Source organism: Lates calcarifer, linkage group LG7_2 (assembly GCF_001640805.2).
Source record: "Lates calcarifer isolate ASB-BC8 linkage group LG7_2, TLL_Latcal_v3, whole genome shotgun sequence".
NCBI lineage: Eukaryota > Metazoa > Chordata > Actinopteri > Centropomidae > Lates > Lates calcarifer.
The window spans coordinates 4,099,829-4,120,063 of NC_066854.1; the positions used below are offsets into that span (position 1 = coordinate 4,099,829).

The 20,235-nt window shown below is 42.4% G+C and overlaps 1 protein-coding gene across 8 annotated transcripts in view; it reads left to right on the forward strand.

Annotated features, from left to right (window-relative positions):
- Positions 1-20,235, forward strand: part of tns1a (tensin 1a) — a 94,977-nt gene that overhangs the window by 10,446 nt on the left and 64,296 nt on the right. For 7 of the 8 annotated variants that reach the window (XM_018661009.2, XM_018661014.2, XM_018661013.2 and 4 more), the window contains exon 1: positions 817-1,677. In XM_018661009.2, coding sequence (XP_018516525.1) covers positions 1,582-1,677 — 96 coding nt within the window. In that variant the 5' untranslated portion in view covers positions 817-1,581. Of the gene's footprint in view, positions 1-816; positions 1,678-20,235 lie in introns of those variants that run through there. The other variant, XM_018661010.2, reaches the window with a different exon arrangement.

The window sequence follows — 20,235 nt, forward strand, 5'->3', positions numbered from 1 at the left end:
GCTCCCACTGAAGCGTAGAGAGACTGCAGCACAGTGAACGAGCCCGTGCACCACCTGCAGTCGTGTGTGTGTGTGTGTGTATGTGTATGTGTGTGTGTGTGAGAGAGAGAGAGAGAGAGAGAGGGGGAAATAATCACCCAAGACACAATGATTCAACACCCCGCTCCTCTCCTCTTCTGCCATCCTCTATCCTTTCTTTCTCTCCTCCCTCCGTCTCTCCCTTCGACCCAATTCTCCACACACTCTACAATCATCTCACCCTGTGCCTGCCTTGTATCAGCCTTGCACCGTGACGGCTGCTGCGCGTCCGTTTGTCTGTGTGTGTGTATATTGCGCATGCTAGTGTGTGTGTTCACCAGCAGTCTCTGCTCAATATTCTCTAACACATTTTCCCCCTTCCTGCCTCTCCTCCTCCTGCAATTCGCTGCCTTCCTTTTTGTCATTCTTCTCCTGATGTCTCTCATCCGTCCATTTTGACTCCTCCATTCACTTTCAGTCCATTCTGTCACTCCTCCACCTCTCCCAGCGATCACTACTTGATGCGCACTTTCGTTCATACGCACATTGCCGTCCTCTCCTCGGCGACACAGGCTTCAACTCTGAAATATAAACACAGAATGAATACACTCAATCTGTCATTCTCAACAGAAACCCCTTCAGCTTTCCATCTTTTTTTCTTTCTCTTTCAACCGTTCTGTTCCCAGTCATTTCTCCCTTTCTCCCCCCTCCTCACTCTTTTGCTCCCCTCCTCCCGCGCTGGCTGAGTAAGTGCTGCAGCATCAGTGCATGTGTGTATGTGTGAGAGAGCAGCACAGAGCGAGAGAGAGAGAGAGAGAGAGGGACGAGTGTGTGTAAGCGGAGTGTGTGAGCGTGAAGCACCGGGGATCCTGAGCCTGGAGGGGAGCCGTGTGATGAGAGGGGGGCTCTTCTGCCTGTGGATGTATGTGCCAGGACAGCGTCTTTTTTCTTTTCTTTTTTTTTGCAGGCGAGTGTACGTGTGCATGAATGTGTGTGAGAGACAGTGAGTGTGGGCATGCCAGCGTGTGAGTATGTGTAACAGTGTCGTCGATCAGTGACAGGCTCTTCGCATTATGCAGCCGACGGTGCTCATCACACTTTGAGGACTGACTCATCTAGACCGGGCTGTGGAGACAGAAGAGAGGAAAGACAGCGAAAGACAGATGGATGGAAAGACAGGAAGACAGTGTTAGGCTCTTGATGCTCTGGGTCCCTCTAGACCTTCCAAGGGTCTAGTCTGTTTGTGGGACGCCAGTAGCTTCCCACCAGCCCCCCTTGTTCCCCCACAAATTGGAATTGCAGACACCCAGCCAGACAGGTAGCCAAAATTGCCAAAAAGCCCCTGAAAGGAAAATAAATCTCTAGTCGTCGACTGACTTGAAGGAAGGTTTTCAATTCATTTCTGCTCCACGGACTAGGACAAGAGGGTCTCCTGTCTCTGCGGGGTCTTTTTTTTTTTTTGCTTGACATCGTTCTTTTTTGGGGGGGGGGTTGTAGGATCCTAACCCGGTGCCGAGGGGGGAGAGATAAGAGGCTGGCAGACGAGACGGGACAGACGCAGGCATGGCTCGCCTCAACTGGTGCCTGGCTGCCGTCATCAGCTGGGGCAAGTTCCTCTTCGCCTGCTTCTTTCCTCTGCGGGGGGCCAAGCGAGACAAGGTAAGACTTCACGTTGGGGGGGAAGGGGTGCTGGGAATGGGAGGCTGAGAGGGGATTCAGTGGACTTAGAGGACGACTTCTGCACATGTCGTCTTTCATGTCTCACTTCAGCCCATGCAGGTGACTTTTTTTTTTTACAATAAATGCTGTAAAATGTATCTGGAATTCTCATCCAGCATGAAATATACATCAGGATGGGCCTTGTTCTCAGTCAAACCACTCAGCCATTACATGCATACAGTCGGCTTTACCTAAACCACCAAATGACGTAGCTGTGAAAACGAGCTTGGTGACTGGTCATGGACCACGGGCTCTGGATGGCTGGTTGGTGTGCCTCTTAAGTGCTGATTCAAGGTCAGTGTTACATCTCCAAGTGGTCTCCAGGCAGCTGCTCCAGATAAAGATGGTGGGGAACCATGGGGATCAGATTTTGGATTTGCCACAAGAACCATGCACTTGCAGCAACCACCTGGAGCAAGTGATAGTTTCTCTGATACATAGGGTCACCTTGCTTTCACAACTGCAGAATTGTAATGCACCATTATTGGGGGTTTGCGTATTCCCAAGAAAGAGCTCTTGCTATTCCCCATTCATCCCCTGCCATTGCATGTCATGGATGCGTTTGCTCATTTTCAGTGAGGGGGTTGCGAGTCTTTCATCCCTGCGCCATATTCCGATGGTCGTATGGCACATGTGTATGAGCAAGAAAGGCCAATCAGAGTTCATTGAATGGTATCAGCTGAATGCACACTCTGGTTCTTTGTCTGTTTGCCCGGAGCCAATGTTATTAGCAAAACCTGCACTGCAATCTTTGCCTCTTTGCTTTTCTCCAGCAGATAATCAATCATGTGTAACAACTCCAGTATGTCTAAATGGCACTATTTCCTCTTACACACTCCAACATGCGCACTCACACACATGCGAGGACACCAGAAACAGTGCCTGAGGTGATCCTCTGATGAATGGTGATGGGTGGGATCATTTTTGGAGGTGTTTTTTTTTCCCTGCCATATTTTTTAACCGCACAAGCATCTCTAGAGCAAAGAGAGCTTTTTTTATAGCAGTCATCCTGAGGCTAGACACAGTGACCAAATCAGCGTAATGCACTGCACCCTCAGCAGTTTTTAAAGATAATGTCCCCTAGTCAGAATATTATCATAGAATTAAAACACATTTTGGGACTTTTCATGTACCCTTATATTCTACATTTTAATCGTCAACTTTGGATAATTTTGGATCATGAAAAGCTTCAATTCTAGACATAAATCTCAGTTGAAAGGTTTGAAACTTGTGTATTGCAGTGCTGTAACTCTCCCTTGACTGTGAGCTCTCTGCTGTTGCGTATGAGAACTGTTTGGGCAGCGTTGGTGTTATAAAGTCTGGTGATGATGATGATGGGATTTTGCTCGCGGTGACGCCGTAACGTGCAGTGCTGCAGCCGCCCGTCTCTTCGAGCCCCAACACCCTCCCACCAGCACCAACACCAGCAGCACCCCCCACCCCCCCTACCCCATTGCCGCAGCTCCTTATCTCTACACTCGCGCTCAATCCGACCACACTCTCCCTTGTCGCACTCTCATATGTGTGTGTAAATGTGTGTGGAGCTTGTTAGTGCCTTTGCAGACATACACACTTATATATCTCCTCGACCCTATACAATGAATCCCCAACCCATTATGTTCATTCAGTCGCAGCTTTTGCTCAGCCTGTGCTTTTGGTATCGGCCTTTTTTCTTCAATCTAGAAAGAGGATTTGTTTTGTTTGAAAATTTCTCACTCTTAGAAACACTCATATGAAAACTATCAGCAAATCGATGTGGTACATGAAGGTTTTTGCACCATTTTACACACTGACCCCAGCTTTATTATTATAGAAAGAGGTAGTTCAGCCACATCTTCATCCCTTGTACCTGTACTGGAAAATGGGACAGATGCTCTACTTGCTCCACTGCTGAGATAAAGATATTGTACCCTCAGGCATGGTCTACCCTTATACCCTTGTACACAGGAAGGAACATGCTAAAAATTTTATTTGATCACTGCAAGATCAATTTTTTTCTGTATTTGAGTCCCAAGATGCTTACAAGAATATTTACAGTGAAACTTATGTATTTTCATAAATCAAGTTTTTTTTATTAAAGTATAGCAGCATGCTTTAATCCGTCTTGTCTCCAGGTATAGACATTTTAGTAGAGTTTTGTTGAGACAAAGCTGGTTTCTATGAGAAAAAGCTTAATATATTCCTATTTCAGTGGCAGATTTTTTCACGTATTAAGAAAACAAGTTTTTTAGAACTCAAAATAGACAGTATTGCTTTATAGGAAGGGTTTTTTGCATCATATCATCAAAACTTTCTTTCCTGCTCTATGATCAGCTTTGTGCTTTTTTGTCACTGCTGAATGCAACATAAAATATAGCTGCTAAAGATGTCACTGTTTGTTTAGCCAATTATTGTAAACGCAGTTGGCTGACAACCAGTATATTTGTTAAGTGGCCAGTAGAGTTGCTCTTTAACCACCGCAGCAAGTTTAGGAAATTTTAGTTATGCATAAGCTTTAGGTGTGATCTTCAGTGGCTCCCATGTTGTTTGATTGGACAAATAAATGAGATTAATTCATCTGAACAGCATTTTAGGTCACTTTTTGCAGTGTGCATGACAACCATTCAGTCTGATGCTGCTCTGTTGCTCCAGCTGCAGCATGAGAGCTGGTCACGTGACCGACTGGGAGGTGAAAGTGGAGAGGTAAGGCTCTGTGTCTTCCCTCCAAGGACCGCTGTGAGGTGTTCAGTTTCCATGGCAACGGGGCTCACGCAGTCCCCACATGATAGAGCCGGGTTACTACAGGAGAATATTGTTGGTACAGTGTGTGTTTGACTGTGAATGGGTGATGGTTTCGTAAGAAAGAGATGTGGAAACAGAGGGAGGCAGCAGGATGATGATGTGTAAAGGTTTCCTCCATGTGTGTTACTATGGTGACACTATTGTGGTACTATGGAAGAGTAACCCTCCCCTCTCCTCTCTTCTCACCCTCACATCCTGTCTCCTTGTCTCTCCAATTTCTCTTCCTTTCTCTTTCTTTCCTTTTAGTCATTGAATCCTTCTCTCCTTTCCTAATGTCTTTGTGTCCCCTTTCCTTTCCTTTGCTTTCGCTCTCTTTTCCACCTCCTATCCTTTCCTTGCTTTTCCTTTCCTTTCATTGCATTGAATCTCCTCTTTTTCTCTCCTTGTCTCTTTCCTCCTCCTTCCTTTTCTTTTTCTAATTTCGTGTCCTTATGTCTCTTCTCTATTTTCCTTTCTTTTCCTTTTCACCTATTTCATCAAATTTTCTTTCCTTCTTTTCCTTTCCTTTCCTTTCCTTTCCTTTACTTTCCTTCTTTTCCTTTCCTTTCCTTTCCTTTACTTTCCTTCCATCTCCTCCTCACCTTATGTTTCCTCTCCTCTTGTCCCTCTCAGGTTCCTTTTTTATTTCATTTAATTTCCTTTGCTTTCTTTTTTCTCCTCTCATTCCCTCATCCCTTTCTTTACTTCCATTGCATCAAATTACCTTGTCTTTTTGTCTCTCCTTTCCTCCTGTCTCCTCTCCTCACCCTTTGGTACCCTCCTCCCCTCTGTGTTTGGTGTTTACTTGCCTCCCTATTCATTTAACTAATGTCCCCCTGGGCAGTAAATTCACATCAAGCAGTACTGCAGACAGCCAAAAGAGAAGAGGGTGATGGGAAACCTGTCCACTGAATGACTCCATATTCTCTCCCTCAAGATTGCCTCTCCAGCATATGCATGAAAACCCCATTCATTGCTCATTGTATTTATCACATGCTCCCAACTTACCTCTCACACTGAGAAATCTTGGCCGGCCGTGGCGAGTGGTGTGCAGGTACCGTGCCCAGAGAATTGCAGACTTCTGCCCTGAATGGCTCACTGTATTCTGGGCCGGCACTGAGCATGATGGATGCTTTGTTATTCTAGCATTAAAGCTTTAATGTGATGGATTCTCCAGCGACAGAAGAGGAGACTGCAGAGTTGCTGTGGAATACTTATCTTCAACTTTGCTTTTTTTGCGCTCTCTCATTTCTCTTCTCTTCTCTTTTAGGTTTTGTTTAAGCAGTGTATCTAATGCAGCCAAAATGTTTGAACATTTTGTCTGGGGTGTGTTTGCACTAGTGCAGCTGGTGGTCAAATATCACTCACTATGTGTAGTTTTCAGTGCATGTACATGTATATGAAAGTTCCCCCAACCTTTAAATAGGTAGAGTAGGCTGCTAACATCATTACTCTGGGCTTTAATGGAGAGTTTTACTGTCCTATGATGGTCTAAATTCTTTTTTCCATGAGTGCAATTCTGTGGGAGACAAAGTGAATGTGTAAGTGTGTGTGTGCCTGTGCCTGTCTGCCCGCCTGTGTGTTTTCAGTGAGCTCCGGCATGTTGCATTGGGAATAAGGGAATAAGAACCTGACCTCACTGTGCAAAAATGTTGTACTGAGAAAATACACCACTCCCAATAGCAGCACCAAAATCAATGCTTTTTGCAGGTAGTAAAGTATCACTTAAATGGCTATTCTGGCTGCATCCAGAGAGAAAAAAACAGCATGAGCTGCATGCATGAACTGTATATGTAGAACTGTATACTGTATACAAACAATGCTTAGCATCTGCAGAAAGTGTCTCAGGGTTGGTTGGAGGCCACTAGAGGCTGCTAGCAACCCAGTTTAGACCAGTTGGCTGGAGGGACTGTCATGTATCAAACACAGGCACCAAATCCATTTAAAAACCAGTTCAGGAGTTAACATGACTGCTGCAGCACAACCAGTAGCATTTCCCCAATGTATCCACACTGTGCTCTTTGCTGACATTATGTTAATAGAGTACACACACACACACACACACACACACAGATTATGTGTCAGGTTAGCCTATGGATCGAGGTAACTGTTACAGTGGAAGTGATGGAGTGCAGCAGGGATCAATAGAGGGTGTTTTCTCAAAATGAATTGGCTCTTAGCCCTTTATGGATCTGACTGTGGAGTGATGTAATGTGTCCGCACTGCTGATATAATGTTGATTCAGGGCTGTACTTGATATAGATGTACACATGCATATAGCAATCCCTCACACATGTGCTCAGAGATGCATACATGCATGTGTGCATATTTAGTATATGCACACACATGGGGACCTGGGAAGATGAAAAACACACATATGTCCCGAGATGCAGGGAAGTGTTGGTTTAATCGCCACATTGTGAGTTTTACAAAAGTTTTCTCACGTGAGAGTTTGGTCCCCTGTCTGCTCAGTGAATGTGAATCACTTCAGGTAACCGTTTCATTTAAACATGTACAGTGTAAATATTGACCTTTATGACTTATATGCTTATACTTATATAAGTATATTTAACTATACAATAATGCAAAATCCTAATAAAAAAATCATATGAATCCTGATTTAACATGGTGCTGTCATTGTCAGCAGAAAATTTACCCATCTTATCTCAGAAATGTCTTTTAGAGAAAATAAAACTAAAACGTTTTCAAGCAGCTTAAAGACTCAGAAGCTGCATTGCAGCCTACATTGATTACTCCCCCAGTGGAGCATTTTGCTCTGCAGGGATAGGGTCAAGCACCCTTGCTTTTCCAATAAGCCTGATTTTGCTCCATTAATATGTAGACATGGGTACTACACAAGAAACACAACCTTATGGTTTCGTCAGCTTTATAATGTTTTACAGTATAATTAAAGGAGGACATCACCAATTTTTCACTGCAGCTCTGTAAAAGCAATATTGACGCTGCCAAGTTGCAGTTTGGGAGGTGTAAGATCCAGGAGTTTTACTCATACCACTGACTAGGTCAAGATATTGCTGACCCCCCTGCATCCACTTTGACCTCTTTTTTAATATGTCTCTCACAAGTTTTCTAACTGCATGGATGCACCTGTTTATGCAGTATCTGCATAGTGCAGTGATGAGTTGTCCCACCAACTTCTGCAGTAAGCACCGGTTAGTTTTTCATTGTTGGTCCGACCACTCAGCTGCGTCACAGCAGCCGGTGAGTCCTGCAGATATTTTGAAGGAGGAGAGGAGATCTGGAAACAGGAAGGGGTTGCCGATGAAAAATTGAAGTGACATTAGCGCAGACATGAGTGAGCATGCTTTCAGAAGAGAGGTGGAGTGAAAGAGAGGTGAGGTATGCAATGCAAGGAAGCCAAAGGGGTGGAGGGTGGTCAATGAATGGTGTGTGTGTATGTGTGTGAGGGTGTAAAGAGAGGGAGAGGGGAAAGGAGGGACTGACAAGGATCATTTGAGGAGAGGGGAGTTTTGGAAGGGAGAAAAATAAAGGCCAGGACTCACCTCCCCCCCTTTCCTTCACGGAGTAAAGTTACCACACTTTAAGAGGGACAGAGAGGAAGGCAGAAGTGTGTAAGCGAACAAGAGAGAGAGTGAAGGAGCGGGAGTGGAGGAGGTAGAGCAGAGCAAGCAAAGAGAGGGAGGGAGCTCAGATGAGGGAGACTGACTAAGGCCATCAGAGAGAGAAAACGAGAGCAGCATTCCTCTCCCCACCCTCTGTACACCTCGCACGTCTGGCATGGATCTGTGTCACCGAAACCTGCGTGGAATCGCTGGGAATTTCAGGGAAGACTGTGGATTTCTTCTGTGAGCCTGGAGTGGCACTTTTTTTTTTTTTTTTTTCAAGATGCCCTCTGTCTCTCTGTCTCTGCCCTCTGCTCTGGCAGGGAGGGCCAGGACGTGGGTTTGCCTCTCCTGCATGTTTTGGGTAAGAAATCATGGTCAGGGATGTGTGCAAGTCTGAACGTGGGTGAGTGATCAATGAAAGGTCAACATCTTCATGGAAAAGGATTAGGATTTTCTGTATTTTTGAAGTCAAGTAAAGACGCATGAGACTAGATGGAGATGTACCCAAACAAATTTATGAATGACCTGATGACTTATCTGCTCACAGGTTTATCAGATATTCTAAATCACCTTCCATGATGTTGTCAAGTGGGCAGTCATGCTTATGTGTGACGTGTAAAGAGGTGAACAGTTCATGGTCAAAGGTTCCTTTTAAAATTACAACACAGCGACGCCACAGTTGCCCCTAACTCTAGCATGTGTTTGTTGTTTGTTGGATTTAAAGATTTGGATGAAAGCTGGATTGGTTTTTTGAAGGAAGTCTAGTTCACAATTTGCAAAATTTACACGGGTTTGATACCATTCTGACTGAATCTGGATATTAGATTCCTCCACTAACATCTTCGCCTTCGTATTTTGGTCACTAAAGGTCAAGTGCATTTGGTCCTTTCTCATTCATCCCTCCGTGCATTGAATAGCTGCAAGAGCCCGATGGGCAGATCTACAGTAGTCGGCTCCGTTCCGTGATCCGGGCAAGACTAATCTAGTTGACTGCTCTGTGGCGACTCACATCGGCGTGTTCTTGCGTCGAGTCCACGCGGCCTCGGCACTAGAGCTATTTCTGGTTTCTCCTGTATAATTTAATCTACTGCTGCTCGCTTCTCCTCCTATCTGGGACTGACTGAGTGTGTCAGGAACCGGGGACTTTCCACGCAGCATCTTGGTTTAAGAGTAAGAAAAAAAAAGTCAGGCACGCCAGCACACCCCTGGACACGCGTGAAGTTGTGTGTTGACTTGGAAACGTGAATATGGATCAAAGAGCATGAAGTTTTTTTCTTGTACAGTCACATGAACTCATTGTTAAAGACTGCTATGTCCTTTGTTTTTAAGCAGCCCTTCTTTCTATACATGTGAAATTCAGAATATACCTTTTAAGATGCTCTTGAGCGACATAATCACATGTTGGCTTGTAAAACTGGAGCCTTTTTTATGTAAACATATTGCCACATCACACATTACTTACCTTTTTATGCTCGTAGCTGCAGCCTAACACCGCCTTCACTGGAGAAGTAGGTGGATTTATTGCTTTTTTTTTAGGTTTAATGTATACACAGTGTGTAATGATCGCACCCAAGTGTTAAATGAAGCATCTGTCCTACTTTTCTGTAGCTTGCAGTGGAGGAGAGAGCCATTTAGATGCAAGGGGAAAGAGGCAGGGTGGAGGGAAAGCTCCCACGCAGTTCATATGCAAAGTAAGACATTGACTTGTCCAGATGCAAGGCTTCCAATCTGACATTATCAGCCCACAGATCAACAACAAAAAGAGATGAACACTGAAGAGGAAAGAAGGGGAAAGAGTGATGAGTGTTGTGAGGTGTGACATCAGCAGAGAGGAGGAAGAGTAACGAGCAGAGGCTGAGTGACGTGCAAGAAACGGGTTCTAAGAAAGCTCCTCAAATACATGCTATTAATAATTTATCAGCCCCACGCACAGAGAGAGAATATTAGATTTGACATGCTGACAGAAACAGCCACAAATGCAGGCTAGTTCCTACAGTGCTGGCCAAATACTTCTGTGAGCTCATTACCGCTCTACAATATGCTAAGCAGCTCTGCTATGAATAACAACAACCATTACTTGACACAGCACTGGCGATATGATTTTTTTTAGCATATTCACTGAAGAATTTCCTGCAAGTGTTCACCTGAGTGCAGTTGGGGTGCTCCACCGAGACCTGGGATTATGTTCTTGTTACTCTCCAGTGTCACAAGTTTGACTGCAGACCTCAGATGTTTTCTTATGCCAACCATTCTCTATTTCATCTTTTCTTCTCTCTTTACTGTAAAATGATGAGGCAAGCATCAAATAGTGCAAATGGCTCAACAGTCAAATCATGCATTTTTGCATTGCTCTGACATTGCCTTTTTAACATTACAGTATTTTGAAAAGGTCACTCAGCCAGTTAAAGGCCCAGTCTGTTATTTTTGACCTTTTGTTTGTGATCCTGTAGTTTTCTTGTGGTTTATTTGATGCTAAATGGCTGTTCATGTTACTTAATATTAATCATTTCCCAGTATAAAGAATATTTATGATATAATCTAATATTATGTTTTAATAATATATAATACATTTGCCATGATTTTAAGGCTGCTCGAAAATAACTTCTCTTTTATTCTGTTTCGTAGTTTAGTACAAGGCAGCTGAAACACTGTAAGCCAAGACGTATGGTAGATCCATCATGTCTTCAGTTGTCTAACAGAGTCCCTTATTGACTGAACAGAATCCCCCAAGAGCTCTGAAAATCAATCGGGCTTTGATTGGACTGTTACTGCCTGCCACGCCTCTGTTTGTGTCACCCTGTGTATGAGTGTGTGACGTGTCTGTGTGAGTGTTTGTACTGTATGTGTGTGGCCTGGCGGTGTGTATTAGGAAAGCTGTTTTTAAGAGTGTATCTGCTAGCCAAGTCTGGCGATTAGCTTGTGTTGGGTAAGGAGATTCGTCTGAGTAATGAATCTCTCTCGCAGCAATGGCACCATCATTGTCCATATACTGTACATTGAAAGCACCAGCGCTAGATCAGAATGAACTTGGATTTGGTAATTTTAGAAAACAACATGTGCGACAAATATGTGCTATATCTCTAAACCTATAAAATTCGTCCTGGAAATGTGTTATTTTGACAGTCAAATTTAGAAATTGTGCCATGTTACTGAAGTGCTATAGATTAATTTCATTTGGATATCACTTTCTTTGTGAAAGAAGTTACTTGAGACAAGCAGCAAGGCATTTTTCCTACAAGAACAGAGAGGGCCATTTCTCTGTTTCTGTAAAAATAAGAACAGAAAACATTAGAGACCATTCTCTAGTATAAATCCAATTAATGGGCTATTTTTGAAGCACTGGACAATTTAAAGGGTCAACTACTCTCATGTGGCTTCATCAGTGACTGCTGTTTTTGAGGTTGTGACCCTCTGCAGTAAGCACTGTCTAAACTTCCTCTACTTAATGTGTGAGTGTTGTAAGTGTGGTTTTAAAAAAAAGAGAAGTTCATTTTTTCCAGCATGTAATAAAAATGGTGATATTTGTGGTTGTGATGATGATGTCCATCTCCAAATGACACAAAACTGCACTCAGACCCAGTTTTGGTTTTACAGCCTCCAATGGGACCTCATGTCCTCTTCAGCTGCCACACAGGCTGTCTGTCCGCAGCCAAGAGGTCCCTCCAGCTCTCACTGGAGCTTCCTCCATGATCTCGTTTTTCTAATCAGTGAATGTGTGTGTATATGCGTGCATGGCGTGTGGTACTGTATCTTGGAGAATCAGACTGTCCCCTGAGAGTGCAGCCATCACTCTGGCTAAACAATGCTCTGTGTATCTGTGACCAGGTGATTTATATGCGATGTGACCGGACGCCTCCCTGCAGGCCCCCAGGCCACCACCAGTCAGCCCGTGACCCAGCTTCAGCACACTTCCCCTGGGCACTGTGCACTGCTCTGCCCCCACTTCTCATACCCGAGTCTGGATCCCTGCCCACTAAGTTTAGTAGTTACTGCCTATGATGCTATAGATCTGTCTGTAGATCATTCAAACATCAAAAACTTTTAAGCTGGAAATGGTATCGAAAAGTAATTGAAAGACTTAAGGCTGCACAAAACAGAAAAATGGAAGTTAATGGTAATTGTTAACAAAGTTCTTAGTTAATATATTTATATTTTATCGATCTTTAGTCTAATGAATGATCTAATCAGTCTAATCAATTAATCAACTGAACCAGTGCTTCTAAATTGTCATGGGTGTTCCTGTTATTTAGTCCATCTTTATGGCTTACCATAACAATGATTAGCAGAATGAGCAGGAAGCTGCAAACTGAAGGAATATTAGAGACGGTGCAATGTATGCATGTGAACACAACCACACACCTGCACACATAAAGCTGTGTATTAACATGTCACACCAGGGAACACAGACCTGTTTACAATCTACATTTCAAAGCTGCGTCTCTGTTGTGTTTTTGTCCTGTACTCTGTGTTTTTGTTCTTCCTGAGATGGACTCAAAGAGAGGCAAGCTCATTAGCAAACATGGCATTCTAAGTTCATTAGCAGCTGAGTAATGATCATAAGCGGCCTAGACTTCATGATCACAGCTCATTGATCTTTGTGTCTCTCTGTCTGCATCTGGTATTGATCATATCGCACATTCGTGCAAACAGTATAACAGCTGCACCCTCACGTACCGCTCAAATGTACGTGTTTATACGTTGATTTGATGCATCTACATAACATCACACACAAACATTAGCAGTTAGGTAGCTACAGATACACACACGCAGCGGTTCTCAGTTTGCTGATGCTCGGCAGAGGAATCTACTACGATCTGGCAACCGGCCCACAGTGTCGCACCACTGGGATCGGCTTCATTCAGCGGCATAAATAAAACATCCTGAACTCGTATATGTTCTTGTACACTGATCCATACTCCCATGATGTATGGATGAAGAAAGGGAAGAAAATATGTTGTATCAGTGCCTTGACATTGTAAAAAATCTGACTGATTGTTCCAAACTCTGCCTATGGATTGTACAGCAACAGCCTGCTCGCCATGTTTTACTATTATTATGGGTACTTCTGTTCTGCCAATCACTGATGTACCCATAATCACAGTGAAGAAGGCCCCTCGGGGGTTATAACCAGAATAATGACTATCCTGATAAGAGATTTCACTCTTCTGCCTGTTATTTTCCCATCTATTGTAAAAATATTCAGAAATGTAGGGCCATGGGACGGCACCTCAATCAACCTGGGAGTCATTGTTTAATTTCAGGGTCCTTGAGATGAAGAATTTTAGGATCCCTGATTTTTAAAGCTGGTGAGACAGACATGATTTGGCAGTGCAGTTTCATCTAAATCGTCTTGCAGGCTGATCTTAGCCACTCTGCTAATTTCAGCCGTTTGATATGCCATCTGTGTGTTGAGATCACAGATTCAGAGAGGGTTCAAGAGTGCAGGCTGCCAATGAGAGCAGAGTTTACAGCGAGGTGACGCAGAGTCTTACAAAGTTCACTGAAATGTAAAAGAAGTCTGATGTAGACATAGACAATCTGAGGACTACTTTTGTCCAACACACTTCTGTCATTATAGGGTAACTCGTTGATGTAAAGATGCTAGCATTATGGAAAATGTAGGATGCAGCTTTTTCTGAGTTTGAACCATACTAAGGGCTAAAGTTGAGGATACCTCGGCCTCTCCTCTGAGCCTCTTTTTAAATCTGTCTCCTGAGAGTTAGCCACCTTTATGGAAGTGCAATACCAAATCACTGGAGTGCTCTTTAATCAGGATGAGGCCTGTACGCTCCTATTTTTCACTGTGGAGCTGCTCTCTTCTTTTTGTGTATGTTTGTGCATTATATGATATTAAATGTGACACCTTAAAGTTTTCTGCCCAAACAAATTGAGGTAAGACGAACATGTTTAAAGTTGAAGTCCATCACATGCCATTATTTTCATCTATTTGTGACACTTGCTTTTTAGAATAGGAGAATGTATGAACCATGGAAATGTTGACACACTCAGGCGTATACAGATATTACAAATATCATCCTGGTGCTCGTTTCCTTTCCTTATGTGTTTCTCATTCTTGTTTTCTTTCCCTCTCTCTGTCTCACAAAGGCGCCCATTGTTCCTGACAGAATTTCAATTTGGTGGAAATTGAAAGCAGGTGTGGCTCTGCTTTTTCATCTCGGGGGGGTGCAGGACTTTTCTCTTTTACCCCGTCTGTTAGTTTCTGTGGGGCCTGTTCCTCATGCTTGACTTCATTGAGTCATGTCGTCCAGTGTTGTCTTGGCATTCTTTTTCTTTGTCCTTTTTTTCCCGAGTGACTCATTCGCTCCCTCTCTTCATCTCCTCATCCATCAGCCAGGTAGTCAGTCATTCAGAAAACCATTCACCTCGTTAGGTCACTGCCTCACTTTCTTTCACACATAGTATATCTTAAACTGAGGAAAGTCTTTATCTGTAAAGGAATATTTACTGTAGCTTTTAGGACTCCTTTGCCATCAAATACATCCCTAAAATGTTTTCAGGAGAAATAAAGAATATGTGATCCTTCTGCTACAATTTATGCAAAAAAAACTGTCTTCAGCTTCTAACTTAAATCTCCAAAGACCTATATTTATTGCACTGTTCCTTCCTATGAGACAGTTATTGCACATTATGGGACTGAACAATTAATGGGCCACAGAGTTTGTGTCAAATGACATCATTATGCAAAGTGATACTGTACATCTTTACTCCAACATGCCCCTCTTTGTGTTTTTAAACCATACTTCCAATTCATGCAGAAAGACTTTCCTCTAACTGAGCTATAAATGGAACCACATGTGGAGTTTTACATTAGAAGAAGCATGTTGGCCATACATATGAGACCGAAGCTAGACGTTTGTGCTGATGTATGTGTATGAGAGAGAGAGTGTGTGAGTGTGAATTTGAATGTCTGGGCCATAGTCCCAGATGTAGCTGCTAAAAATGCACCTGGCATAAACAGGAGGTCCTGACTACAAACATTTACCCTTATACTGAGACTCCATTCTCTTGACAGGGTGGGTATGGTGAATATTTGTATGTGTGTGTGTAGCTTTAGAGGAATTTTACTTTTAGCAGTCAAATATGTTGTTGTAGACTGGGTGGCATGCAAATTAGAATCCTGCTATTCTGAAGCTTAAGTGTTATCCCTCACTTGTACGTCGCTTTGGGTAAAAGCCTTTAAATGTAGATGAAAAATGTTGCCACATTGGACTGTTGTTTAGAAATGAGCAATATGAAGAATACATGATGTCATTATGCTAAAATTTTCCAACAGTTTTGTTAATTCTTATAAAAGACTGAGTCAGCACTTACTTGAAGCTCATGTCAAATGAACAATCTTGGCAACGACAACAGGTTAATTTTTAGCTCTGTCTCTGTGGGTTTGATACTACTGAGCAACTCCTGTCATACAGGTAGTAATGTCATCAATTGTAAATATAAAAATATTGATTTTAGCTTCTTCAAGTAATTGAAATGTGGAAAGCTGCCAGCTAGCCACTGAAGCTAAATTGAAACACTTAGACAAAAGTCAGCCAAAAATTTTACCTTAGAGCTTTTCAAACTCTGTGATAATATATATATATATATATATATATATATATATATATATATACCTTATTTCCCAGGTGTCATATGAAATTTTTAAAATAGGGCAGGTACAATACCCTTATTTTTGTAATACTTTTTTCAGTGCCTTAGTTTGAGGAATATAATCATGCTTTTCCCTAAATACGAGTTTTTAAGTAAAGCTGAACTTGTCAAATGTTAAACGTTGTCTAAACATAAGCAGTTATAAAATTATTGGTATTCTCCAAACCATTTATCATTAGTCTGTGTATCAATGAGTATGTGTCCTTAGAGTACATGCGTGACTGGATACACATTTCTTTTATGATCATTTGTATGTGCCAGGACTAATTTGTGTTCATGTGTCATCTCTGAGCAGAAGGACAGAGCGGTGCCTTTGAGAGAGTTGCCCCCACCCCCCTTCCTTTCGCTTCCCTCCTACTCCCACGTCTTGGCTTTAAGTGGGGTTGCGGTCGAGGTAGCGTAGTGATGCTTTTCATTAGCTAAGTGCAACTGGGGGAGAGGAGCAGAGCCTTGATTTACTGGACCTGCTGTCTATATGCCTGGACACACACGTATACACACACACACACTCAGAAAACACCTTCTCTCCTCATCCATCCTTGGCTCTTAGACTGCACACTCTATCCCTTTATCCCCCGTTTTTTCTCCATACACATCCATTTCCCTTCCCCTCTCTTGCTGTACTTCTCTTTCTGTCTCTCTACATAACTCTCCTCTCCATTTTCTCTCTCTGGCCTCTCCTGGGAGTCTCCTTCTAACGCGACACCAAGGACAGGGCTTGTGATTTTTCAGTTTTCTGTACTGGCTTGTCTTGTGGATGACTCTTCTCAGATGTGCACCACTGACGTTGAAATTTCAGCTTTTTAGGAGTCAAAAAAACAACAACACAGCTTTCATTAAAGGTCAACACCCAAGTGACTCCAACTTTCCATGATTGTAAATTTTCTGATTTTGACAGCTTTAATGGTTACAGCTGATAATGCATGATGTATTATTTTGAAAAAAGAAAAAATCTTGGCGAACATTGATGAGGATGTCAGCATGGCTTTCTTCATAATACACCACACTGTACTGATAAAGATACTCAGTACAGATGGCATCTTTTTATATTTCATCTACATGCTCACATTTCTTCCTAACAATCCCACATCAGCAGTAGATGATGATTTTGGAAAAACTTGTTAGTTGACAACAGAGATTGTGGTTAAAAAGTTTCAGATAATTTTCATCCTGGATGTTCTTCTAGCCTTTTCTTCAACATCGGGGAAGTCTGTCATGGATGGTTAAGAAACTGATGGTGTTCATTAGTGGATTGGTTTTCTGATTACATGCCTAATTTTGAGCTTTAGTAACATCTTTACTCTGCGAAAAGTTTTTCAGAAAATTGGATCCAGTATGTGAGAGCTGATGAAACTATGAGGGTCATTTCCACTGTAGAAGACAAGGTCTGAGTATGATCTGTCTCTTTCTCTTTGTTGATTACCTGCCATTTAAACTGCTGAGGCCCTTCTCCCTCTTTCTCTGAAAAAAAAAAAAAAGTTTGAATCCCAGATGCTACATGGCAGCCATCCAAGAACCATTTGCACTCCTGTTGTGGCGATACTCACTGTGGGCCTGTGTGTGTGTGTGTGTGTGTGTGTGTGTGTGTGTGTGTGTGTGTGTGTGTGTCTGTGTGCAAACTTGTGGTTGTATGTTTTCCCTCTCCTTTTTTTAATCCTACCTCATCCATCATTGTTTGACGGGACACGATGACCCAAGTTGCCGTGGCAGCCAGGTAACCATGGCACCTGCCTGTGACACAGCTGGCTGCGTCTGATTGGTTTAACCGGCGGCTTTCTGCCAGGTCATCTTTAACATCGAGGCTGCAGAGTGGCACCAAGGTGCTTCAACCACTATTTATAAACCCAGCCAAGCCCACACTGCAAAAAATGTCCATCTTATTGGTTATGTAGCCTCAGGATAAGTCTGAAAATCTTTTTTCAGATTTCAGATTCAGGCCAATTTTTCTTTTCAGTAAATAAAGATATATAAATTTGAACACAATTGAACTTTCCCAAGTAATAAATATTTCTTACTCCACTGCCAGATGTTTCCACTTGTCTAAGGAAAAAAATATTAATGAATACTAAATTAGATGACAATGGCATGCTTGTCTAGCAGCAGCAGATAAAAAGCTATTAAGACAGAAGTAAAATAAACTGTCAGTATCTTATATATGGCTCATCACAAGGATTTTTAGCACTTTCAGTGATTGGGAAATAAAAAAAAATATTTCTATGTTATATGTCTTCATTTTCCTTTTGCACTGTCATGCATCGTCCTTTTTAATTTGTCTATCTCAGCAGTCCTCCAGTAATCATGATGGATATCGGTCAGCTCAGATTACATCCCTCACTTTAATGAAATTGTATTTGGAAGAAGTGTCTGTGGTTTGCCTGTTTCAACCTGAGCTGCTGGTCAATACATCAACGCACTCATGAAAGAACCAGGTCATTAATGACGTGGATGGAAAAGTGGTTTTTAATTAACTTTTTTACAGGGAATTATCAGCATGCCTGTAGCATATTGTTTGTTTGAAGCTACCTGTTGTAATACGCTGTGTCTGGCCCTGCGCAGCCAAGGTCAGCCATGATTCCTCTCTGGAGCTTATAGCAAGCGTGTCACAGTGTGACAAAAGCCATTAAGATTTAGGGAGATAGGGGAGCGGAAAACGCTGAGAAATACACTTTTATAAAAGCTTTGAGCCAAATTGACTGCGGCACATGAAGAGAAAAAAAGGCGATGGAGAGCTTCAGAGAGCAACCAGAAAATGAGCTCAAACACAGCCAAGCAATGGATTACACAACTCACTCTGTTTCATCAGTGAGCCTCATCACACCTAGAGTCTCTAGTTCTAGTTGTAGTAGCAGTGATTAAGATTAGTTACTGAAGTGCAAACAGTATTAGTAGTAGTAGGCTGTGGCTCAGCTACTTCGCAGTGTAGATCTACCATCACCTGTGTGTGTGAATGGGTGAATTAGAGGCAGAACTTTGGATAAAAGTGCTGCATTAAGTAACTTTACAACTGGATGGAAGTTTTTGTCATTATTATCATCAGACATTACTGAATTTTGCTTTTCTGAATATGTTCTGAAATGAACTGTTGCAACATAAGCTCAATTATAACTGTAGAAATTATTGGTAAGATGGTTAGCTAGTTAAAAAACCTCATGAAAAAACCCATGGACCTAGACATACTAATGTATATTATATGGAGGCTACATGGGAGAGTGGATGATACTTTGGCTCTAGATATGTATATCTGATTAGAAATGGCTTTCTGAGATTTAAATTGGTGAAGGAAATGTTCTGCGCGTACACTGACATTTGATTCGTCTCACCTTTGCTCAGCAGTGGATTTTAATGGGAAAGAGTTTACAAGCATTCTTCTGTTGAGAAATGTTGCAGGAACAGGACATAATTGGAAGCACTCACTGATAATTCGTTGGATTGGTTAAAGTAGCGTTAATTATTCCTAGAGGGACTCGTCTGCTCATTCTTTCTAGGTGATAGTTGGAACAAGGTGTCTATAAAACACTGTCTTCTATAAAGAGCACCATGATTTACAGTCCAGTGGAGCCCAACCCAGACTGGCCCAGCTGCACAAATACACAAAGGAAATGACATCATCATTATGACTCACTGAGGAGGGTGTTCAGATAGAGGGATGGTGGGAAAAGAGAGCTCAGGAGAGGGGTATAGGGGGAATCCAGGAGGGTGTTTGTTCTACTTGGCCTGACTTTGAGCGACTAGACAAGAAACCAGACCTTGTTGTCTTTTTTAATGAATTTGACCTTCAGATTGGGTAAAGAGTGTCAAACTAATCCAGACAGCCTTGTATAATAATACAAAACCTGATTAACTCACATGTAGTCTGAGTGAGTGGGAAGGAAACTGCTTCACCACACTGAAAACTGTAACACAAATGACTGAAAAGATGACCACATGCGTCATTTTGAGTCATATTTATGGAGCTCTCAAACATTTAGTGTCAGATTTAGCTGCTTTAGAGTTAAGGCACCTTCAAATGGAATATTAGTGACCCAGTTACTGTATTTTTGGCTGCATTTTGTCTGCTCCAGGTTAAACTGATCAAATCATCACTGAGTAATGTTCAGCTGTTTGGAAGGAAAATCACATTTCAACACAGTGATGCTTTGAAAGTGTCTTTACATGTCAGGAACAAATTTCACAAAGGATCCTCCTTGTTATCCTGCCAGCGAGCAGCATGCACACATCAACTGCAGTCCCACCCTCATCAGCATCATCGTCATCGTCCCTCCCTGTATTTTAATATCTTTAAGGAGACAAAAACTGTGTGCTTTTCACTCTTCACTGCTCTGCTCAGGTTTTGGTGCAGTTTCTAGAGCTGCTGTGTCCTCAGGCTGCTCTGAAAAATGTTCCAGCAACCCCCCCTCCCACCCACCCATCCCCAAAACACACACACATACATAGAGTACAGTACATACACTCACTCACACAGACACACATACACAGTTGT